General features: G+C 40.2%; 1 protein-coding gene across 1 annotated transcript in view; it reads right to left on the reverse strand.

Moving 5' to 3' along the window:
* Nucleotides 1-26,443, reverse strand: part of DERA (deoxyribose-phosphate aldolase) — a 51,370-nt gene that overhangs the window by 4,426 nt on the left and 20,501 nt on the right. Inside the window, exons 6-7 of the mRNA XM_015820422.1 lie at nt 23,187-23,315; nt 4,023-4,135 (exon numbers count right to left, since the gene is read on the reverse strand). Of these exons, the coding sequence (XP_015675908.1) occupies nt 4,023-4,135; nt 23,187-23,315 (242 nt within the window). The remainder of the gene's footprint in view (nt 1-4,022; nt 4,136-23,186; nt 23,316-26,443) is intronic.

The raw sequence follows: 26,443 nt of genomic DNA on the forward strand, positions 1-26,443 counted from the left end.
TGTACTCTATTTTAACTTCATTTTAGACTGTATTTTACTCCAATTTCATCTTAAGTCATATTTTATTCTAGTTCCATTTTAAACTGTATTTTATCAAATTTTATTTTAAATTGCTTTTATTAGACTTTGGTAATGATTTGTTGTTGGAACTTTGCACTTTGATATGGCCCAAGGGCTAATCAATAAAGATTATTATTATAACGAGGACATGTCCCTTAAAAGCAGCTGTTAAAGCATCTTTATGCTACTAGTAAGCAGTACATGAAGATCAGTCCCTATTGAACTACAACTCCCAACATCCTTTTCAACTGCACTAAAAAGAACAAGCTCAACGAAAGGACAACGTTTTCTTGTTCCCATTGCCGGCCAACGAAGCCAAGCTTCTTCTAACCTCGGAAACGATAAATAACCTTCATGAACATCAACCCTTGATCTGAATTTCTGTATTTCCACTTCTTACCAACTTTATCCCTGAATGCACTGGGTGGGCTGTAAGAAACGGTAGCCTCCATGCATTGATGGGATTCAAATAGGTGAACAACCGGTTCTCTGTGTGGATGCCACTTCCGGAAGTCCATTCTGGGCCTGGCCAACAAAAAATGAGCTACCGGTTCTGCCGAAGTGGTGCGAACCGGCTGGATCCCACCACTGCCTCCATGTCAGAAAAAGAGATGACAAAGTGCTTTTTTTAAAAAAAGGAGGCAGAAGGAAGAACATGGTTCAAACACATCTATGGTTTGTCTTCGGCAGGGGTGGGTAAATATGACAACTTTATAACCTGTGGACTTCAACTCCCAGAATTCCTGAGCCAGCATAGGAATTCTGGGAGTTGAAGTCCACAGGTCATAAAGTTGCCATATTGCCTTCCCCTGTAGAAGAGGCTTCATGCATGTAACTTGGATCTTCTTTCATTTGCTCCTGCATACAAAGCTGCTCCTGAAATATCCGTAAATTTTGTTTGTGTGGTGCAGTAAACTGATCTTAGTAGTACTAATAGTACATTGCACCTATATTATATATAAAATGGCAACTCAGCTTGTAAGGCCTTGGAACTTGACCTTACCTTATTTTGTCACCTGAAACATTCACATTCCCACAAATAATTCCATTTCTCCTCTCCCCAAATGAGCCATTATCCATACTGTAATGGCATGTTTTGTCCTAGAACCATAAAAGATTTGGCTACTATTCCCATGCGGTTTCACAGCATTTCATTATTTTGTTTAATAAGTTCATCTGCCTGAGATTTTTTTTCTCATCACCTTATATTATTAAAAGTAATAAGTTTCTCTGGGCTAGGAATTCCCCAACAGAAAAACCAATTTGTGTGTGTCCTTCAGTGATGACAGGGAAAAAAAAAAGATTATTTCCTATTATGCCAAATACTTTCTATATTGCTGCAACAGCTTATCATTCAATAAACGTTAGTCTACAGCCCACTTCCATCCCTGGGAGAAGTTTAATTTCTACATTAACCTGTTTTTACTCGCCAATGCCTTAGGAGAAAAGCATCTGTGTGGGAGCCGAATTGGTTTGTTAAAGAAAGCATTTAGACATCTCTTGTCAATGATAAAATTATCTTTGTCTAATAAAAGGATATAAACTCCGTTTACAACTATTTCTCATTATTATTGTTTCCAGAGTGAGCACATGCACTGGATTCTTTTGGTTAATAGAACTTTAAATTTCTACCCAATGAATCCTTTTTTTAAGTGAATGAGAAATGGAATCATTACAAAGGTGTTTTTTCAAGAGGCAACTGGACTTCCTTTGTTTTTGCTTGAAGATGTTTCGTTTCTTATCCATTCTTATACATATGTTGTTCATAGTATGTTTAGGTGTGTGTCATGTATGTATTTTACTTTGAGAGCGGGCAATTAAATTTCATTTTTGATGTGTGCCATTGTGCCCACAGTATAAAAATGACAATAAAGGTTATCTTATCTTATCCAAGTAGCTTCTTCAGTTCTCCAAGATCCTGTCCTGTTCTGTTCTGTTCTGTTCTGTTCTATTCTATTCTATTCTATTCTATTCTATTCCTATTCTTATTCTACTCTACCCTATCCTATCCTATCCATATGTCCTATATTTCTGTATATTTTTACTATCTATCTATCTATCTATCTATCTATCTATCTATCTATCTATCTATCTATCTATCTATCTATCTATCTATCTATCTATCTATCTATCTATCTATCTATCTATCTACAGTATCTATCTATCTATCTATCTATCTATCTATCTATCTATCTATCTATCTATCTATCTATCTATCTATCTATCTATCTATCTTCTATCTCTATTTATCTGTCTATTCTAATGTCATTGTAACTTCGAATAGTCACTAACAATTGGCTGTAAGTCGAGGACTATCCATATGAAGTAATTCATAACTGCATCACTCTGCCACAGCTCAAAGGATAAAGAACAACTGCCCCATGAACATAGGTATCTACAAAAGAGTGGGGGGAATTATGTGCACAGTGTGATGTCATTTATGCAGTGACCTGCCACACAAGACATTTTGAGATAATTGTGTCTTGTAATGGATGCCACTGAGTATGGTCCTCAGGTGTCATTTGTTCACATATCCAATAGGCAATCTAAGTGATTTTTTTTAAGGCCAACTAGGCCAAAATTGTAAAAGCTTTCTCAATGGATTCTGGATGAAAAATGCATGAACAAAATGAATGAAAAATGGCCGTGTGTCTAGCTTCACTTCTTTGATCGGGAAATATGTATCTTTGTAAGTGATTAATCCTTCAAAACTGTCATGTTTATCGTGCGTGGTTTCCCCAATGGTGGGGATTTTTTGTTTTATTTTTCTTGGAAACAGTCAATTTTGAGGCCAAAGATTCTAGGAAGAGAAATGATTAAGATCTTCCGTTGAATCATTTATGTCATGGGGTCAGGTATTTTATCCTGAAATGCATTGTTGCTGAGATGTGGAGAACTACGTGAAGTCCTAACAGAGATATCATGAGTGCACGAGGTTGGCTTAAAGGTAGCTAGTGTGAAACAACTTCCATTGTAATTTTGCTCAGGAGTGACCACATTTGTGTAATTTAGGGGGAGAAGGACAATCCACAGGTATCTATTGATGAAAAGTTACCATCATCACAAGGTCCAGCAAAAAGCTGGTAGTCAGCATCTACAGCAGTGTTTCTCAACCTTGACAATTTTAAGGCATGTGGACTTCAACTCCCAGAATTCCACAGCCAGCAATGCTGGCTGTGGAATTCTGGGAGTTGAAGTCCACATGCCTTAAAATTGTCAAGGTTGAGAAACACTGATCTACAGCATCCTAGACCACTCATATCTCTTCCTTGCTTTCACAGCCTGTTTGACTGGCCTCTTTAAGAAAACTATGTTACATGTATGTAGAAAAGGAGTCCTTCTCTTCTATGACATGAGACCATAAGGAGCTTTCCAGCACTCCAAGAAATACTAGCAAACTTCAGCAAGAAAATGGCTGACTTTCAATGGCCTACAGGTAGTCCTCGACTTACAACTGTTTGTTTAGTGACCGTTCAAAGTTACACTGCACTGAAAAAAAGTGATTGATGACCATTTTTCACACTTATGACCACTGCAGTATCCCCGTGACCATGCGGATGCTGCAACAGTCGTAAGTGTGAAAACCCGTCATAAAGTCACTTTTTCAGTGCCGTTTTAACTTTGAATGGTCAAATGAAGACTAAACGAACGGTTGTAAGTTGAGGGTTACCTGTGTGCACATGGGAAAAACATGGGAAAGATATATGCAACACAGAAAAATAATTTTTTTCCAAGGTGTTCTATTTTATTTTGTCTTCCCACCATTGTCTTCCAGCCTAAGATACGCATTCTGGGAATAAAATGCAGGAGGGAGAACAACACATCCCTAGAAGAGGGGAAGGATAAAAGTCTTATAAACAAAAATCTTATTAAAAAGTCTGATTCAAAACCTTAAATGTTTCACTTTTTTTTTTCTTTTTGAGCAAACTGTTTTCAAAACGATGAGCGATTGATTATGTTACCTTATAGCCAGTTTTCCAGTAGTAGTCTCTAATAGCTCTCACCATGACCAGGCCCACTGGGAAAATAGCATTAACCGCCTCTTTTCCTGTAGATGTCTTGATAAAATCAGAACCTTGGAAAAAAAAGGAGGACGAAACTTTATGTCAGCAAAATATAGTATCAGAACTCCTGGATTTAAGGTTCGTTTTCAACACTGATTCCCCTCTCTTTGAAAAGGCAGGAAATAACGGAATTTGAAATAAACGTGGTGACGGAAAATCGCTTCGGTTCAGAACTGCCAGCCAAAAAACTTTCTCCACTCCGTTTTGATTTCCTTTTCAAAAGTCAGCATTTATTTATTTATTTTCTACAGCAGTGGTTCTCAACCTTTTTAATGCTGCGACCCCCAACCGGTCGTAAGTCGAGGACTAAACCGGTCGTACGTCAAGGACTACCCAACCGGTCGTAAGTCGAGGACTTTCCCTGCCCGGGAGCGCCGCGCATGCGTGGTTCCACCCCCTGCGCCGGCCGAGGTGTAGCTGGCAAGCGGCAGAAACGGAGCAGGCCGACCACCAGCTGGCCCAGCTCAAGGGAGGTAAGGCACCCGCCAGAAAAGGGGGAAAAATGGCGGACAGCCTTGCTTGGTGACCCCCTTGAAATGGTCGATCGACCCCAAATGGGGTCGCGACCCATAGGTTGAGAACCGCTGTTCTACAACCACCTGTCTCAGACAAGGGACTCTGGGTGATTAATAACAGAATAACAGAGTTGAAAGGGATCTGGGAGGTTTTCTAGTCCAACCCTCTGCTGAAGCAGGAGACCCTATATCATTTCAGACAGACTGGCTGTCCAATCTCTTCCTAACCCCCCCCCCCCCCCCGGTGTTGGAGCACTCACAACTTCTGAAGTCAAGACGTTCCACTGATTAATTGTTCTCGCTGTCAGGAAATTTCTCTTTCGTTCTAGGTTGCTTTTCTCCTTGATTAGTTTCCATCCATTGGAAATCAAAACAAAGCACCTTTCAGGTGTTTTGGAGAATAGGTTGACGCCTATTTTCTATTCTTCTTTGTGGCAGCACTCTAGATATTGGAACACTGCTATCATGTCAACCCTACTCCTTCACTTTATTAAACTACACATACCCAAATCCGGCAAATGTTCCTTATATGTTTTAGCCTCCAGTCCCCTAATCCAGGGCTTTTCAACCAGTGGTACGGGTACCACCTGTGGTACATTGGCACCTGGCAGGTGGTACGCGACCATCCTAGAAAAGTGGTAGCGGGGGAGGGGAATGAGCTGAACCAGTGGCAGCACCACACAAGCCTGAGCGAGAGATGGCTGGAGCTGCAGGGCTGTCAGGGCTCAGTGGAAGCGCCAGGGTCAGCGCCAGGCTCCAGCTGCAGCTCGGCGGTGATCTTGGCGCTTCCGCTGAGCCCAGAAGCGCCGATCAGCTGGAATGTTGCAGCCTCTCCAGGGTCTTGTGATTTACATTCAGATGCTTGGCAACTGATTCATATTTATGATGGTCACAGTGTCCCAGGGTCATGTGAAGTGACCAAAACCTGCTGCAACCACCCAGCAGATGGGGGGAATAAAAACCAAACACCCCCCCACCCCACCCCTGCTGCCAATCCTCAACAGAAATGCTCACAACAATGAAAACCTCGGACAGGAGGAAGAGCGCCACCGGGCGGGCAGGCAGGCAGGTGTCTTGCTCAGCTGTGGCTTGGGGGGCACTTTTTTCAGTGCCATTGTAACTTCGAACAGTCACTAAGCGAACTGTTGTAAGTCGAGGACTACCTTTAAATTAAGGTGACCAACCGTCCTCCTTTAGGGAGGACAGTCCTCCTTTTGTAAGTTCTGTCCTCCCTCAAAAAGTGTCCTCCTTTTCGATATTTGAAGACTAATCTGCAGGGCTTTTTTTCCCCTCATAGAACGCTCAGAACGGCGTTCCGGCATCTTTTTTTGATGGTTTTTTTTTTCAACTTTTGCATGAGCTGTTCTACTCCCACTATTGGCTTTCGAAAGCCAATAGGAATTGCTGCTGAGCGCGCCAAAACACCCGGCTGGCAAACTTTGCACATGCAAGTTGTTTGTGTTATTGATGCAATGAATAAAATGTTTCTTTTATTTACGATATTTTTTTCTTCAATTTATTTGTGTCCTCCTTTTCATTGTAAAAAAGTTGGTCACCTTATTTAAATACCTGAAATGGACTATGGCCATGGACACCCAAAACTTAACTCAAGATTTAAATCATAACATTTTTTCAAGCCTTTGCAGATCTCCTGCGATAACATTACCCCCCCCCCCCATTGGCCTGCGGACCACAGTTTGAGAACCAGTGCTACAGACAACCATGTTAGAGTCAATCCCACTATTTTGTAAACCGGTAAGACCTTCCATATCATTGACATTTGAAATACCTATTTTGCATGGTTATGCCAGAGATTTTTAGGTATACAAAACATGTCCTCCACCTCTTCACTAATGTTGGCTGCCCTACAGAGCTTTTCTTAACATGGATGAAATAAGAAATTTTCCTCTTTAGAAAAGAAAAGCAAACTTCTTTGCATCTACTCATATGTTTTCCCTCCCCTCATTAAAAAAAAAAATTGCAGAGTTTAAGCCCTTTTGTTAAAGTCTTCCACCCCTATCTCCCACTTCCTCCTATCGGAGTAAGGTAAGTCAAAGCTTTTATAAGTCTGATCATTAGAAATCTCAATGGTATGGTTTCATTAAAAACTTTCATTAAACAACATCTGCCCTTGTATAGGGCCTCATAATCAATTTGGTCAAACAGAAGGGCTTCTAATCGGCTGTTGATAAAAATAGAAGATGAAATTTTAATTCTAATAGATTAACCACAAACTCAAGATAGTCTTCAAAATCCATCTCGCTGTATTCTCCAGTGGATTTAACGACTATTCAGCAACTCATTACTAAATAGAACAAGATGAACATTTTCCAGTTCATTAAAGAAATGTACTATGTATTTTTGCATTGTCCTCATGATTCGTTACAAGGAGTCTTAATTACAAGATAATGGATAAAGGTTATTAAATGCAGGCTCCAGTAATGAAGCTCTATTCATTTGCAAGCCTCGGAGACTGCAAAGAGGGGAAAATAAAATTACTAGCTTCGAAAGATTAACGGATCAAATTATTATTCAATTTTGAAAATCTCATTCAGACTTTGCAGAAACAAGAAAGGATTTTTTTTTTAAATAGTAGTATTAGGATTATAGTGAAACACTTATTTTTAAAAATAAAATAATATCTTAAGGCTATTAGCAGAATAATCGGCTTCGGATGTGATTATCAAAATACAGCCAATTTAGCAGCATCTTCTAACAATGAAAACAATGCTCTATTTTATTTTATGGAACAAATTCTATTTATGATTCAAGTGAGAGTTTCCTAGCAGAATACCGTAAAGAACTCAGAAGATGGATGCTGGCACGGAGCTTTACAATATAAAGGTACTATTAACATTTTATATTTCTCTAATGAAAACGGAGAGGGAGAGAAAAGGAAGCTTTGCTGTTAAAATGGAGGCTCTTAAACATATTTCATATTAGCTTTATAAATAAGGTGTTTCTAGCTATATAATTCACCTGTCAATGTTTTTTTTTCCTTTTTTTCCTCAGATTGGTAAGAGAAAAAAAAAGAACAAAGTTTAGGCAAAGAAGAAAGGGTCAAAGTTTGATTTCCTTGTGGGAAGCCATTGTGATTAGCAGCAACATAAATTCTATGTATCAAGAGCAAAAGTGAAGACTGGGAACATCAAATGAAACCCAACCTGTCAAGGCACATAATAAGGTGGTATTTTGAGAACAAAAACTCTGCATCACGCAAAGGAGGACAAAAGAAGCCAGATTTACCTTAAAAGTACACATATTAACATATTTGTACAGAAGCATGTTGGAAAATAAACTCCATAACTGAATCCGAAATATAATGCATCTCATCATACTGAAAAGACTGGGGGGGGTGGTGGTGGTAATGAGCATGCTATGCCAAAACATAGTTTGGTTTAGTTTACTGTGTTACACAAACCTAGCCAGTTTTAAACAGGGTTTATGGTTTAGCACAGGGGTAGGCAACCTTGGCTCTTTTATGACTCGTGGACTTCAGCTCCCAGAATTCCTGGGCCAGCCATGCTGAGGGGAAAGGGAGAGGTTTCCGTGCTGAGCCATGCTGGCTCAGGAATTCTGGGAGTTGAAGTCCACAAGTCATAAAAGAGCCAAGGTTGCCTACCCCTAGTTTAGCATGTTGTACAAATCCAGGCAATTGTAATTCATTCAATAAGCAAGGGTTAAATAAACCATAGCTCAGAGAGTGTGCCAACCTGGCCCTTGAAACTAGGTGCTTGTCTGCTAGCCAGGTGCTAAATATGGATAGGCAACTTCAAGATGTTTTACTTTTTTTTTTTAACAGATCTTTATCTTTATTGCGAACTCGAGGGTAGAAAAACTTTCAGATGGAAAGCTATCCTTTCAAAAAGCAAGAATACCTAGGCATGTAATCGAAGAAGCCTCAATAATTAAATCTAGAGCCCCAACCTAAGAAAAAGTCACAAGTTCTTTCTAGTTATGAATTTGCAAATCAGAAATGTCTTCAACAGATCAAAAATGGTATCTTGTATGGAAAGCTACTCTCCAAGTCTTCTGTCCAACATTCTCATTTCAGTGGACAGGATTTTTTAAAAACTTGGCAGGCTTTCTATATGACTTTTTCCAGGCTTACTGCAAGCTACCGTATTGCAGCTGATTGCAGGAGAGTTGCACTATTCATTTATGGAAGCCAGATTCAGTTGATTTAGTGGATTCACCAAACTCTTGTCTTGAGTTCATAGGTCAAGCTTTAGAGCTTCAAATATCTTCCCAAAGTCTTCCTTAAACTACCCTGTGGCTGCAATCTGGCCTAGATATAATTGAGGCCAGAACTCAGTCAAGGAGATTCTGTTTCAAAAGTCCATTTGAAGTCAGGTCAACAGGCCATTTTTAACTTCCATGGCTTTGAAAGATTTGGGTTTACAAGTGTATCAGAAATTAATTCTACCACATGTAATGAGAATATTTATTCATTCAGAATAACAGAGATGGAAAGGGACCTTGGAGGACTTCTAGTCCAACCCCCTGCTCAGGCAGGAAACCCTATACCATTTCAGACAAATGGTTGTCCAATATCTTCTTAAAAACTTCCAGTGTTCACCGCTTCTGGAGGCAGGTTCTTCCACTGGTTAATTGTTCTGTCAGGAAGTTTCTCCTTAGTTCTAGGTTGCTTCTTTCTTTGGTTAGTTTCCATCCGTTGCTTCTTGTCCTGCCTTCAGGTGCTTTGGAGAACAGCTTAACTCCCTCTTCTTTGTGGCAGCCCCTGAGATATTAGGACACTGCTATAATGTCCCCCCTCGTCCTTCTCTTCATTAAACTAAACATACCCAATTCCAGCAACATTCATCTTTTGTAGTTCACCTTTATTATTTTTTATAAATAACTCAAGGCGGCAAACATATCCAACACACCTTCCTCTTCCTATTTTTCCCACAACAACAACTCTGTGAAATAGGTTGGACTGAGAAAGAGTGATTGGCCCAAAGACACCCAGCCAGCTTTCATGGCCATGGCAGGACTTGAATTCAGAGTCTCCCGCTTTCTAGCCTGATGCCTTAACAATATAACAACATCCTAAAATGTGAGGTAAAAGCTGCCAAAACATAGGAAAGATCAAGCGAAGTAAATGCAGATTATTTGCTATTTCTGATACTATACCACAACCAAAGCAGAGTTGTTTTTGGAAGTTATTTTGGACTGGAAGTAACAACCGAAAAGACAAATGTTGATAGGCAACATCTATTAAGAAAATCCATATGAGAGTATGCTCCATGTTACCACTCCCTTTCGCTGCCAGCATAATAAGGAAAAAAGGGGGGAAAACTAAAAAAGCATTTCTGGAACGTGTAAATGGCAGCCATTTATGTGATTAAAACTGGAGCAAAGTATTTAGCTGGCTATAGACAAGAACAATATTAGAGAGCTATTATTAAGCAGTAAAGAATAATAAACAGCATAGCAATCATGGCGTAATCGCAATCTTTATGTTTCAGTTATGCTCTAAACACCCTCGGGATGCCATTATCTCCCAATAATCTCAGATTGCTTAACGTTGCTTTACTCTTAATAAAGAATAAGAACCAAGTCTGCAATTTAAAATAATGCAGAGCGACCAGCCGGATGTTATCACCTTGGCATCTCTTCCAATTTCTCTAAGGAAAATCCAAATTTGGTGAGCCCAGCGTTAACAGGCCTGTATCCTGCCAGACTACGAGAAGGAAAGGCTTCATTCAGGGCCTAACATGGTGGAAGAAAGGAACATAAAACAGAAATGAAGAAGGAGTTCTAAAATGGAGGTCATCATTTTGCGGCTGTTCCAAAATTTGAATCATTTTTAGGTATTGAAGAGACAGCAGGTTTTCAGGTAGTCCTCGACTTACGACCACAACTGAGCCCAAACTTTCTGTTGCTAAGCAAGAAGGTTGTTAAGAGAATTTTGGCCCATTTTACAATCTTTCTTGCCACAGCTGTTAAGTGAATTGCTGCAGCTGTTAAGTTAGTAACACGGATGTTAAGTGAACCTGTCTTCCCTCTATGATTTTGCTATATGTCAGAAGGTCGCAAAAGCGACACTGCAACCGTCATAAATACACGCCAGTTGCCAAGAGTCTGAATTTTGAACACGTGAGCACGGAGATGTTGCAACGGTCGTAAGTGTGAAAAGTGGACACGAGTCACCTTTTTTCAGTGCCATTGCAACATGGAACGGTCACTAAATGAACCGTTGTAAGTCAAGGACTACCTGTATTTCCTACAGTGAGCTCTATGGCTTAGGGTCTGGTTATCGGTGTGATCCCCAGATGGATTCTGCCTGTGCAATCCACGTGCACAGAAATGTTTGCTGAGGTCAAGGAACATGACAGATAGAGACAAAAAGTTGGACATTGGAGACTATACTCCATGTCAAATCCAGGACAAGAAGTAAATGTAATTTAAGCCGTATCAATTCAACAGCTCCAGAATTTATTTTATTCTTATTTGATTTGATTTATTAAATTTATAGGCCGCCCATCTCACTATCCAAAGCAACTCGGGGTGACTTACAATTGGTGCCAAAAGACTGTATATCTCTCCCAGTCCTTGAATGATCCCATTCCACTTTATCAGTAGGACAGCCATTGTACAGGGAGTGCTTGACTTACAATCACAATTGAGACCAAAATATCCACTGTTAAGCAGGACGGTTCTAAAGTGAGTTTTGCCTGATGTTATGACCTTTCTTGCCACAGTTGTTAAGTGAATCACTAAAGTTGTTAAGTTAGTAACAGGGTTGTTAAATGACTCTGGCTTCCCCATTGACCTTGCTTGTCAGAAGGTCGCAAAAGGTGATCACATGATCTCGGGACCCTGCAACTGTCATAAATACATGCCGGTTGCCAAGCATCCAAATTCTCATGATCACGTGACCATGAGGATCGGTCATGCATCGGTCATATGAAAAGTCCCTTTTTTTTCCAGTGCCACGGTAACTTTGAACGGTCACTAAATAAATGGTTGAAAGTTGAGGACTATCTGTATACCTTTAAAAATTGGTGGCTGGGTTGGTGAATGGTGAAGCTATTTCTTAAATCAAACTCATTACAAACTGCTATTGTTGCTATAAATATTCCTTACACATCATTGCAATCTAAAAGATGAAAGCAACGAAAGAAAAATTGTTATTATTACAGTATGTGTATTACCAGTGAAGGAGAATATTTGTAGCCCAGGCTTGAAATGAGGGGTCCTTGGTGCCCTCTGAGCGTGCTTGTTTTCTTGCAGACGTTTCACTACGCTAACTGGGTAGCATCATCAGTGCTAGTAAGGAGTGCCTTTCGTCAAAAGGCAGGACGAAAATGCTTTTATCCCCCCCCAAAAAACAATTTTATTGGTTTTCCATTTTCACACCAAGATGCTTAAGAACCAACGTGGAGATAGGGTAATCGATTAAATACAATAACATTATAAATATACAGCTCAAATAATACTCCTTAAGATTTCCCTCTCTATCAATTAGAATAGTATAATCAAGTTAATACATTTCTAAATCAAATTCATTCGTTAACACGTTCCTAAATAAAAATTCCATTAACCAATTAAAGTTATCAACAACTCATTATCTATCCAATAAAATCCTGTTTTTAGCTTTATTAATTTCCAAATATTTAAACTTAGGCAGACATATTATTTACTATTCGGGTGCCCCTACTTTCTCTTATTTAAGCATATTATTTCCATAATTAAATCCTTACATTTCTCAACTATATTCTGTTCTTATTCAATAATTCTTCATTTATTAATTTTGGACGAAAATGCTTTAATTTCACAGCACATAGACAGATTTAGCCATAGTTTCAGTCGGGAAAATGTGACAATCCTAGACCAGGCCAAATCCAAAAATGCCAGGGAATTTCTAGAAGCCTGGCACTCAGACAAATTAGCCATCAATAGACACACAGACATTAACAACATCTATAGATTATGTAAAAGAGACAATCAACCAGCCCCAAAAGGAAAAAAGACTCCAGCATCTCTCCACCAGTAATCGGCACTCAGATCAGCATAGATTTAAGTCCAAGGTCACCTTCAGACCAACAATCAAGTAAGCAATACCCCAATCAAGAAACTGCCAAAGAGCCATTAGTAAACAGCCCAACCAAAGACTCTCTAAGACAGCGGTTCTCAACCTGTGGGTCGGGACCCCATTTGGGGTCGATCGACCATTTCACGGGGGTCGCCAAGCAAGGCTGTCCGCCATTTTTTTTCCCTTTTCCGGCGGGTGCCTTACCTCCCTTGGGCTGGGCCAGCTGGTGGTCGGCCTGCTCCGTCTCTGCTGCTTGCCAGCTACGCCTCGGCCGGCGCAGGGGGCGGAACCACGCATGCGCGGTGCTTCCGGGCAGGGAAAGTCCTCGACTTACGACCGGCTGGGTAGTCCTCGACTTACGACCAGTTTAGTCCTCGACGTACGACCGGTTTAGTCCTCGACTTATGACCGGTTTAGTCCTCGACTTACGACCGGTTGGGGGTCGCGGCATTAAAAAGGTTGAGAACCACTGCTCTAAGACCACCCCCACCCACACAGACAGGGCAAGATACCAGAATATAATCTGACAGCAAACAGCACCCCTTACTAGCACTGATGATGTCACCTAGTTAGGGTAATGAAACGTCTGCAAGAAAACAAGCAAGCTCAGACAGCACCAAGGACCTCTCAGTATATGTATTAAATAAAGTTATTATTTGCCTATTTTGCCACTGCTTTGAAGTGAAACACCCCTTTCTCCAAGCCAATGATTATGGTTTCCGTTGGCCTCCCATCAAAATACTGGTTTTATTTTGAACAAAATACACCAATGCTTAGCTTTGACAAAACTGCAGCATCAAATGCTTTCCAACCCACCCACCCCACTCCTCCCAAGTAATATTGTATAAGATACAGATATTTCCAGAAACCCGATTTAACTTTGCTACTTTCCGGTGTCAGCAATAAGTTGTTAACAACTAATTTTATTAATAAAAAACCTATTGTCTACCAAACTTGCAGGAAAGTTGCTGAAATGGAAAAAACAAGCTGCTTGAAATGGATTGAGAAAAATATATTACACTGAACAAAGCAAGCAGGAAAATTAGGCTCCTTTGTCAGGCTTTGAAAGTGCTGTGGATTTTAAGCATAACTTTTTTAAAAGGCGGATATAAAAAAACACACACGCACACGCAACCGAGATCATCACACTTCAGTGTCAACTTCAGTGTATTTTTCAATAGGTCCCAATAAAAGCACTTGAACAGAGAGCAAAAGAGCACGCCTTAAAGGAAGGCAGAAATATATTAGGATTTGAACCTTTCGGCTTTAAAGTTTGAATGCCCAAACACTTCTGTGTCCCACTTCAAAGCTTGCACCAAAAAGGCTTTTTTTTTTTTTTGCTCAGAATAAACAATCAAGCTTTAAAAGCAAATGTTATGTCCCTGTGACTTATTCTAATAGAGCTTTCAACCCACTCAGTTTATTACAGATTCACATAGCTAGAGAGACTAGCTCCAAATAGGTACATTTTTATAACAGATGTGGGGAGATTAATAGAGGCATGGGTGAGGGCATATGCTTTCTCTTAGCCCTCATTTCTAAGTTTTAGATAAGATGGATTTTAAAGGTGGGGATCTGAGTGATGTTTGGAGGTTTACACTTAGAACAGTGGTTCTCAACCTTTTTAATGCCACGACCCCCAACCGGTCGTAAGTCGAGGACTAAACCGGTCGTAAGTCGAGGACTAAACCGGTCATAAGTCGAGGACTAAACCGGTCGTAAGTTGAGGACTACCCAACCGGTCGTAAGTCAAGGACTTTCCCTGCCCGGAAGCGCCACGCATGCGTGGTTCCGCCCCCTGCGCCGTCCGAGGCGTAGCTGGCAAGCAGCAGAGACGGAGCAGGCCGACCACCAGCTGGCCCAGCCCAAGGGAGGTAAGGCACCCGCCGGAAAAGGGGAAAATAATGGCGGAAAGCCTTGCTTGGCGACCCCCGTGAAATGGTCGATCGACCCCAAATGGGGTCGCGACCCATAGGTTGAGAACCGCTGACTTAGAACATAGTAGAATAATTGGAAGGGACCTTGGAGTCTTCTAGTCCAGCCCACTGCTTGAGCAAAAGACCCTATATCAGACATGTCAAACACAAGGCCCGGGGGCCGGATACAGCCCGCGAAGTGGTTTCATGTGGCCTGCGAAGCCATCCTGGAAACAGTGAGGGAACGGCCCCCTCTGCCTTGGCCCTGGCCCAGGCCAGCCGGGAGCCAATGTACAATTTTGTGGTGGCCATCTATGCTGAAATGCATTCAGTCTTAGCTCCATAAGCCCCCCCCCCCCGCATGGCCTGAGAGGAACAGTGGGGCTCCTCCAGTGGACCCTGCCTTGGCGCTTGCCCCAGTCCCACCCCCTTCTGCCAGAGACCCTCAGATCTGTCCCATTCCTGCCCAGGCCCCCACAGGCACCCTTGACGCGAACGATGTAGAGCTGGCCACACCCACCCAGTAGGCCACACCCACTCCATCCATGCCCACCCAGTAGGCCGCACCCGCCCTGGCCACACCCACCCAGCCCCCTGAGGGCAACCGCAATGCTGATGCGGCCCTCAATGAAATTGAGTTTGACACCCCTGCCCTATATCATTTCAGACAAATGGTTGTCCAGTCTCTTTTTGAAAGCCTTCAGTATGGAGCACCCACAACTTCTCTTTATTTATTTTTTGTTTCCCCCCCCCCAAAGTTAATCCTTTTTATTATTTTATAATATAAAATACAAAAGCAAATAATAGGGGGGGAAAGGGAAAAGTGTTAGAAAAAAAGGGGAAAAGGTAGAAAAGGCATTGACTTCCGACTCCCTTTGGTGCAATAGAATAAGATAGTAACATCAAACCTCAACTTTTTACTTTTACACAATGGTATAAACTAGCCATTTCTCTAACAACAATCTATCTAATCAGTAAAACCCAAAATCAAAGTTTCATTTTTTTTTCACCTCAAGCACAAAGTCCAGAAGCGGTTTCCAAGTAGCAACAAAGATACTTGTGTTTTTTTCTTTTATCAAAGAAGTCTATTGAGCCATGTCTGCACTCACAACTTCAGAAGACAAGCTATTCCATTGGTTAATTGCTCTCACTGTTAGGAAATTTCTCCTTAGTTCTAGGTTGCTTCTCTCTTTAGTTAGTTTCCACCATTGTTTCTTGTCTTGCCTTTTGGTGCTTTGGAAAATAGTTTGACCCCCTCGTCTTTGTTAGGAGCCCCTCAAATATTGGAACAGTGCTAGAATTATAAACAGTGCTTAGAATTATAAACCACAATGTACCAAGTTTTACAGTTTTGGTACCACAACAGATTAACCAAAGACTGAGGGCTGTTTTGAACATCACTTTTCCTACTATATAAAATTCATCTTGATAAGATAGATCAAAACATTGACCAGGCAATGTTTATTTGTTTATTGCCTGTATGCGTGTTTCTATCCATCATCTTAGAAATGCAGGAACCCATAGGATTGTGAAAGCACACCTGCAAACATAAAACACGAAGTCACATTCTTGGAAGATTCTGAGATCTTGATTTACACCAAGAAAGAACAAACAGTATGAGGTCACAGACCACATGTTTGTCTTCATTACTGCATTATTCGTTTGGTTTCTAGGGAATACGCAGATTGTGGCTGTTTCTTCCCCAATTTGGGGAAAATGAAGAAATTTAAGGAAAATGGCTATGAAGGCTTATTTTTAACAAAAATAGAAAAAGAGGGAAAGAATTTTGGCCACCCAATTTCAGAGATACAATCTAAGAGAGTGACTACCTGGGCATCTACAGGGGAGAACAAGAGACTGTGTGTGTGTGTGTGTGTGTGATGAAGTTACCACACAAATAACACAGGTTACATATCAAATCATCTAAGTATCAAATAAGCAGTTTCTACCATTTTCATGATTTTTACATCATTGTGGCTTCTATTGGTGCCTATCAGCACATAAATATTGGTAAAATTCTGCAATGTGCAGAGCACAAAACTCCGAAAAAGGAGTTGCATTTGGCAAATTCAGATTTTGTCCATTACATACACTGACTGCTGAATGGAGATCTGTACAACTGAGATTTTGCTAAAAATAAAACAAATGCATAATACCAACAACAACCAAACAGAAGAACAGAAAGCAGAAGCCAAGAAACAGCAGTGAACCCACTAGCTTGTTCAAAGTTTTCAATTCATACGCTCAATTTCAAAAGAATCAATCCTCTGAATCAAAAAACTGAAGCAAATGTCGTTGAACAGGCTTGGTGATTTGGAAGACAGAAACGATGCAATTCTATTTTCTGAATCAGTTCAAATCACTGAATCACACCAACTATCTAAGTACCAGCCATTCAGATAAGATTGGGGCTGATGATCCACTAATAAACAGGAAAGGCAGAAATAGGTATATATGAGATGCTGAGCAACAGCAACAAAATCTTTGCCACTATGATATGAAATACTGTACATATACATTACACTCAGTCTTTATTCTATTCTCTATACTCCGCTATTATATTCTCTCTCACTCCCATTATTTGATATTTTTTATCCCACCTGTATTACTTTATAAGTAACCCAAAGTAGTGAACATACTTAATACACCTTCCTTCTCCTATTTTCCCCCCAACGTGCATGTTGGGAAATGGGAAGACAGACTGATGGCCAAAAGTCACACACTAAAACTAGACTGAAAAGCCGGAACCAAGTGTGAAAATTTGTGAGAATCAGCGCAGACACAATGATCTGCAAATAATATTAAAAACATGGAGGCATGACACTGGAAGAGCTAAGGTTCTCCCATAAAGAGTTCCTTGAAATCTCCCAACCCCTTTTTCATTCAGTTGAAAAGGAAAAGGGCATTCATTTTTTTCTTCCTTTTTGATCTGTGTATGTGAATAAAAATGTACATGTTTACAGAGCATGTTTTAATAAGGTAGTCAAAAATAGAAGAGAATATTTGAAGCTGTGAGGTCCTTGATACTCTCTCAGCTTGGTTACTTTCTTGCAGACGTTTCATTACCAAACTAGGTAACATCGTCAGTGCACTGATGATGTTACCTAGTTTGACAATGAAACATCTGCAAGAAAACAACCAAGCTCAGAGAGCACCAAGGACCTCACATTAGCCAAAGTGACAGATTAGCCTACTTGTGGCTTGTTAAGTGGACCTTTGCTCTGATACGATTACAGTAGCAGTATGTTGCTCTGATGAAAGCAAGATATAATTAAATGTTTACATCTTTACATCTTATCTAATAAATTGTAGGGACTATGTAGTTTTTACTTTATACATATTAATGTTTCAGATTGATCACCTGGGTAACAACTGTATTAATATATTAACAGAGGAGTGAATGTTGGGATGAGTTGGGCTCGGAAGAATAAATGAAGCTTATTTAAGACCTTTATATTAAAATAGTCCATCATCATCATCATCATCATCATCACCATCATCAATCATCATGAACACTCAGTCCCTGCCCCCTTCCCAAACCACAAAAAAATTAGCACAAAGTAAATTAAGTATTTATAAGGAATTCTCACACGTGGGTGAACTATATAAAAATAGCGAGACAGGCTTAGTGTTAAATCTTGTCAGAAAATCAATTTTAAAAGAATGGGTGGGAGTGTAAATGAAAGGGAGAAAAAAGTTTGGATTTTCACTCCTGTAACTTCTGGTAGACTAAAATATCCACTTAAGAACTCCAAGCATCTGTTCACTGGCAGCTGTACGTTAACAATACCCACACAAAGACAATTTATATCTCTCCCTTATATTAAAAAGTAAACAGGATCCTTTAAATTATTCACCAGTGAATTTAAATGAACACCAAATACGGTGGGGGCTCAGGTTCCCCCAACAGCATTTTCTAAGCCTATGACCCATGTGTGTGTGTGTGTGTGTGTGTGTGTTTGTGTGTGTGTGTAATGGTATAAAATCCTCGAACTCTGGGATGAACTTTAAAACAGCTGTTTATTGTTAAAACAATAAAAACAATAAAAGCAACTATGTACAAAACCTAAAAATTGACTGTCTTAGCTTTCGCTGGTCCACTGCCAGCGTCATCAGAGTAAGCGTTTGGGGTGGGGAGTTTGCACCTGAAAGCAGGACAAGAAGCAACGGATGGAAACTAATCAAGGAGAGAAGCAACCTAGAACTAAGGAGAAAGTTCCTGACAGTGAGAACAATTAACCAGTGGAACAACCTGCCTCCAGAAGCGGTGAATGCTCCAACACTGGAAGTTTTTAAGAAGAGAATGGACAGCCATTTGTCTGAAATGGTATAGGGTTTCCTGCCTGAGCAGGGGGTTGGACTAGATGACCTCCAAGATCCCTTCCAACTTTATTATTATTATATAAACCCAATTGACTCCGTGCTCTACCCATTGATCATGTAATGGGATCGCCTATTCTAACTGACCGTAGTTGCTCTAATTTTCTCGCAACTACGGTTTTATACCATTACACAAATATGCCTGGGATTCGCATTTTTATAGATATTAGGGATACACACACACACACACACACACACACACACAGAGAGAGAGAGAGAGAGAGAGAGAGAGAGAGAGAGAGTGTTATATAGATATATGAAAATAAGTAGAATAGAATCTCACTTCTCATCCAAGATGCTTCGTCAGTTCTGAAAAGATATAGACAGATAGACAGACAGACAGACAGACACATGTGAAAACAATAAGTAGAATACAATCTAAAACATAATTAAGAACAAATATAATAAACTAAAGCAGAATAAAAATAGTATTATGAGAAGTTCCAAACTTCATTAATGGTGTGGTATACTATACAGATGGTAGCACAAAAGTGGCAGACTTGGGAAGATATTTTTGAGTCTTTGTCTGAAAGAAGTAACATTAAGTAGAAATCACAAAGCCTATCCAGAAATGTCTTTAAAATGGGATAAATGAAGATCTTATATACGGTAGGGAGCAGCATTATTAACATGAGGTTTAGAACTTCTACTGAACCATCATCAGGTGCACATAACTGAAAATACATAGGGGTACCCTTAAAATGTCCAGGAGTTGAAATAAATTCCCAGCATGTAGTAAAATACTGATAGATATACAAATACATTATATTAATAGCATTTATTTAATTAATTTTATTTAGATTACATTAAATGTCATTCGCTATACTAACTTGTTCCTTGACCCTCCAGACGTTTGGAAGTTTTCTCCTACTATGCCACTAAAAACTAAGGGTCCCTTTGTGATAAAAAAAAGGAGGGAGGGAGGGAGGGAGGGAGGGAGGGAAGAAGGAAGGAAGGAAGGAAGGAAGGAAGGAAGGAAGGAAGGAAGGAAGGAAGGAAGGAAGGAAGGAAGGAAGGAAGGAAGGAAGGAAAAATCTTTCATTATCCCATCATTCCCCACCTCCCAATATTCAGGAAGATTAGGCATGGCATATTTGCATACAATTCTGCAAACTGGGAATGAACAACAAAAATGCCAAACTACCTGAAAGATTCTTGTATGGGGCTTCCTGAATTCATAATAAATATACATTTTAAAAAAGAGAAATATAAAATAAAATAGCTGAGATATCAGGAAAGATCTGCATCTTAGCTTATAAAATCAAATACACACACACACACACACATACCCACACACTGATGACAAGTGCTTTGGGAAGAGAACAACTTCTGTAAGCAAGCAATAATTAATGAAACACATGTGGCCAGGTTAAGTATTAATCATTTTTAGTATAAATTATGGCCTGAACACTGTTTCTATACTTTCACTGAACCCCAAAACAGCATTATGAACTTAATTTTTAAATATGAATTAGAAAACCCGTAATTCTCAGTATTATGATCTTAGAACGTAGGAGACAGAGTTTAGTCCCTCAAAATTTCTGAAGACAAAGAGGTGGTCTGCTTTCAAAACATGGTTTTATAGAGCCAGTCTGGCATAGTGGGGAAGGTGCTGGCCTACAACCCAGGAGACCGTGAGTTATAATCCCATCTTAGGTCTCAAAACCAGCTGGGTGATTTGGCCCAGTCAGTCTCTCTCTCAGCCCAACCCATCTCAAGAGAGGAGGAAGATGAAGTATTATGTATGTTCACCATCTTGAGTTACCTATAGAGTTTTAAAGGTGGGATAAAATCTAATAAATGAAATTAATGGTCAGAAACATTTGGTTCCTAATTTGATACAGTCTAAGCACAATGAATGCCAAGAAAGGTACAAACCATTGAAAATTATAACCCCAAATTTACCTGAATGGAAGACAACCACAATTTAAGGTACGTCATCATCTAACTCAAAGGAGAATTAGAGATCATCTCATTTACGTCGTTACTATATTCTCAGCAAACTTAAAAGGTTTAAAGTTCTGTTTAAAGTTAAATTATTTAGGGCGAAAAATGTAAGGTTTCCTTTTTGGGTAGATAAATTTAAAAAAGTATTTTTATAAGGATACACAGGCAACACCTCTGTATGTTTGCGTGTGTGTCTGTGTGTGGAGCGTGCTGAAAAAGGAGAAGGAATTGTGTAAACAGCAGAGCCATCTGCTGTATTTCAGTGAAACTACAGCACTAAAATTGTAGAGGAATTAACTTTAATCCTAAACGTAACTTTGAATAGCTAATTGGATGAATGGAATTATATATATATATATTTAAAATTTGGATTGCTAACAAAGAATTAAGGGAGAACTGGAATAGCTATTTCGAACTTTTTAGTTCTTATCAACCAGACATACCCTTCTGAGATTCGATTTCTTTCTCCCATATTTGGGTCGACAGGGTGCATCAAAAAGCACTCAAGGTAATATATATATATATAAAAAATAGCATCTGCTTCTGAGAAAACATTACAATAAAACAGCAACCCTGTTTTAGATGCACCACCCAAAAGAGTTCCTGCCCATGAGCCAGTGTGATGCGTTGGACTAAAGGCAGGAAGAACCAAATGTTAGTCTATCCTCAACTACAAAAATTCCTTGTGTGATTTTAGGTCAGTCACTTGCTCTTTGCCCAACCTATCTCAGATTAGAAATTGTTGACAATATTTGTAGCTTGGGTCGTAGGCTTCGGCAGGGGTCTGTTCTCCGAGCTTGCTGTGTAGCTCCCGGACATTTCCTTACCAAACTAGGTAATATCTTCAGTAGGGTTTTGGGGTGAAGTGTCTTGACCCAAAAACTCAAGACACTTCAACCAAATCCCCTGCTGAAGATGTTACCTAGTTTGGCAAGGAAACGTCTGGGAGCTAAACAGCAAGCTCGGAGAACAGACCCCTGCCAAAACCTATCTCAGATTGTTGTTTTATCCCACCTTTAAAACTCTATAGGTAACTCAAGGTGGTGAACATACATAATACTTCATCTTCCTCCTCTCTTGAGATGGGTTGGGCTGAGAGAGATGAAGGGTAATGTATTTATCCCTTGAAATTCTAAATGAAAAGTGGATATAGAAATCTACTGAGATCTAATGCCCTTCCCTTGAAACTAATAGAGTGGATGGCAAGAACTTTTAGACAATTTTAAGCAGCTCTCAATATTTCTGCAATTACTTAGAGCAGGGGACTTCAAACTTGGCCCTTTTATGACTTGTGGACTTCAACTCCCAGAATTCCTCAACCAGGCATGCCCCTGAGTTAGAGCATGTACAACTTCTGGAATCAGGCTAGGCAGAAGATTCAGAGAAAAGTTCCCATCTTTTTTTCCAGCTACTTAAGAGTATACCTTCCAAGTCAACGACTGACTCAATCTTAACTCATCTGGTTCTTGTAATGGCCTAAACCATGGTTTGATTATAGGTAATCTTTGCTCAATGTCTGACTCACTTAGCATCTGTTTGCAATTAGAATAGTGATCAAAAAGTAACTTTGTCACCAGTCCTCACATTTATGACCTTCACAGTTCTGTAAAGCAAAGGAAAGCTGAATAACAGCATAAGCACAGTGATGGTTTCACTTCACAGCTGCTAAATACAATTGCAGTTGCTAAACGAGGACTACCTGTAACTGTTTACCAAATGCCACCATTCACAGGGTTCACATAGCAGTTAATGCCATAAACCACAGCTTATAAACTATAATTGGTTGTCATTGTACAACCTGCTAAATAATGTACCAGAACTATAGTCAGTTTAGAACAGGGGTGTTAAACTGCTGGCCCGCGGGCCGGATGCATCATAGCGAAACCGCGCCCACCCCATTGTCGACAATGGCAAAAAAGTCGCGACAAGTCGCGACCCATCATGTGATGTTGCGAGTTTGACACCACTGCTTTAGAACCAATGTGGTAAAGCAAAACAAAATAAAATGAATTTTGGTTTAATGTAGTATGCCAGGGGGGAGTGGCAAAGAGAATGGTCCAAAACAGTTCCATGAAAGCTCAATGTATCCAAGGCAAGAACTGTTGATTGCCTAAAGAAAAGAAAAAAAAGACAACAGAGAACAGGAAAAATGGAATGGAGTTTATTAGAAAGCTCACATGGCTGGTTAGTTTACAGAACTGAAGGATTCCACAAAGCAGCAATCTGTTGCAAACACTACCTGATCCAAAGACGTGGAAGTTACCTGCCATCATGGCTACAAGGCTGGCTTTGTAGACATTTTTAAGCGATCCCAGCTCTCCTGTTCCCAAGATTGTTTTCATATGAGCGTCGCCGCAGGCCTTGCGGAATTGACGGATTTCTTCATAAAGGTCTGGGAAGAATAATAAATAAATTAATAAAAGTAGGTGAGTAAATCATGTTAGTATCCTTTAATACAGGCATGTCAAACTGCCGGCCCACAGGCCAGATGCGTCACGACGAAACCGTGCCCACCCCATTGCCGGCAATGGGCAATGGGGAAAAAGTCACGATACGTCGCGCGACGTCACCTGACGCTGTGAGTTTGACATGCCTGCTTTAATAGAAGAGGATATACGTAGCTCCGGGTTGAACAATGGTGCCATCTAGGTTTGGTTGTTTGCATGCAGAGGTTTCATTACCTAACTAGGTAACATCAATAATGTTACCTAGGTGGGTAATGAAACTTCTGCAAGGAAATAACCAATCTTAGAGAGCACCAAGGACTCCCTGGCATCTTTTACCTTATCATCAGATTTCCAGTTTGGATTTAAACAGTGAAAAACGAACAAACACAGATTAAATTCAAAACGGATCTCATCAAGTCCATACTAGGTTTTTCCTGCCAATTGCTGATCAAAATAATAAGGAAACAATTTAAGGGAGTCTATTTGCAAATAAAGATGAAGTTAAAAGCTGGTCCTATGTGCCATGTCAGTGTCCATGATGATATTATTATTATTATTATTATTATTATTAATAAAAGGCAGGGTGGGTGTCAGACTTGCCACAAGTTAAACCTCTAAATCAGCGGTTCTCAACAATGAGTCGTGACCCCATTTGGGGTCGATCGACCATTTCACGGGGGTCGCCAAGCAAGGCTGTCCGCCATTTTTTTTCCCCTTTTCCGGCGGGTGCCTTACCTCCCTTGAGCTGGGCCAGCTGGTGGTCGGCCTGCTCCGTCTCTGCCGCTTGCCAGCTACGCCTCGGCCGGCGCAGGGGGCGGAACCACGCATACGTGGCGCTCCCGGGCAGGGAAAGTCCTCGACTTACGACCGGTTGGGTAGTCCTTGACTTACGACCGGTTTAGTCCTCGACTTACGACCGGTTTAGTCCTCGACTTACAACCGGTTTAGTCCTCGACTTACGACCAGTTGGGGGTCGCGGCATTAAAAAGGTTGAGAACCACTGCTCTAAATAGAAATGATCCTTGGCCCCCTTTGTTGAAAAAGGTATAGTTTATTAAAGGTCACCTGTATTGCAGTATTGCAAAGCCAGAACTGAGAATCACATAGCAAAATCCCTAAAGTTCTACTTTTCCCTCCCTTAACTGTCTCTCATTGCCCAACCCATTGTAACCAATCAGGTTCTAGCAAGATGTTTCCATAACAGTCAGTCCAAGCAAGGTTTGGTATGTGGCTCCTTCCTTCTTCCAGCTGGGTGACCTTGAGGTAGCATCTCAAGGAGATGCAGCACTTACTTTCATATTCCCCCAAGCCTTCCCCCCTTCATTCCCTCTCCCCACAGTTCATGGCAGTCTGTCACCGCACAGCACAGTGGGAAATCTGTTGAAGAAATCTTTTTGGAGGCCCAACAGTATTCATAGGGAGCCCAACTAAGGTAACAAAATCCTTTTTCTAATATGTTTTATCACATGTTGATCATTTCAGTGAAAGTCTCCTTATCCCAGAAGACTAACAGGTATATAAGAGACTGAATAGCTCTTCCATTTTCAAGGGCAGTGTATCTTTGAATATGATGGGAGGGCTTTGTTTGAACTTTGGCAACAGGGAACATAGGACTTCCCTGATCTTCAAGTATCTTGGGATCCAAGTCCAGATTCCAAAACTTATACAGCTTTTATCCTTTCCTATTGCTTATGACATACTCTTAGAGGAAAAAAAAACTCACAAGAATTTTAGTAGGGGTTTTTTCCCCCCTGAAGTATGAATAAAACTCAGGTAGCAAAAAGCTGTGCATCAAAAAAAATAAAAAATAAAAAAGACTTTTGTAACTCCAATGCAAGGACTCCATTCCTAAATGAAAAAAAAGAGGATATAGTGCTCACAATAACTTGCTTTTATATTCCAATCCATTAAGAGAACACTTAAAATAATTGTTAAAGCCCAGGCTTAGACAAATTATAGTTCAAGTGTTATGCAGATACACTACAATAGGTAACAGCAGATTTAACTTAAAGATGAGCATAATTGGACATACGTTAGAGTACTTAACATTTTCAGTGATTTTAGAGTTGCATTCAATGCTTGAAAGACTGTTCAGTGAGCCCAACGGCTTTCCATCAAACATAACCCTCAACTTTGCCACAAGCTCTTTATAGAGCTTTTTTTTAAAAAAAAATGGAAAGGAGATGTGTGCCTGAAGGAGGGAGAGGAACATCCAAGGCCATTCCTTTCAAAATGCACCTGATCACTTCTCTAATTCACAATCCATCACAAATCAACTTTTTAGTGGACTATCTCAACTACAAATACGTAGACCCGGTTAACTTGGAAGCAAAGAAAATACAACAGATGTGTCCAGAATCTTTGTTCTTTACATTAAAGAAAGTCCTTGACTTATGTTTAGTGACCGTTCAAAGTTACGGCACTGAAAAAAAGTGATTTATGATCGTTGTTCACACTTACGACCATTGCAGCATCCGCAGTGTCGTGAGATCAGAATTCAGATGTTTGGCAACTGGCTCATATTTATGACGGTTGTGGTGTCCCAGGGTCATGTGATCCCCTTTTGTGATCTTTCGGTAAGCCAAGTCAAGGGGGAATCCAGATTCACTTAACTGTGTTGCTATCTTAACAAGTGCAATGATACACTTAACAACTGTAGCAAGAAAGGTTGTAAAGTGGGGCAAAACTCACTTAACAATTGTGTCGATTAGCAACAGAAATTTTGGGCTCAGCTGTGGTCACAGGTTGAGGACTACCCATATAGTATCCTTCAAATGCCACCTCAAACTCACCATTCCTGTGAAAACCATTAAATGCAATGTCAGTTGTCCTCTATCTAAATTTAAGTACACCAAGTAAAGAACGACATTGTCTTCAGTTTTCTATTTATTTATTTTTAGTTATTACATTTATATGCCACCCATCTCACTGTTGAGTGATTCTGAGCAGCTTATTGCCTTTACGTCCTCTCCCTTTCCTGGCATCGTTTGTCCTATTTTAAATTTTAAATTGTATTTTCCCTTGACTTCTTGTTCTTTGCAAGCTGCCAGGTCCATCACTGATGCTCTAACAT

This window comes from Protobothrops mucrosquamatus, unplaced genomic scaffold (assembly GCF_001527695.2).
Source record: "Protobothrops mucrosquamatus isolate PMUCROS unplaced genomic scaffold, P.Mucros_1.0 scaffold1127, whole genome shotgun sequence".
NCBI classification, from domain to species: domain Eukaryota; kingdom Metazoa; phylum Chordata; class Lepidosauria; order Squamata; family Viperidae; genus Protobothrops; species Protobothrops mucrosquamatus.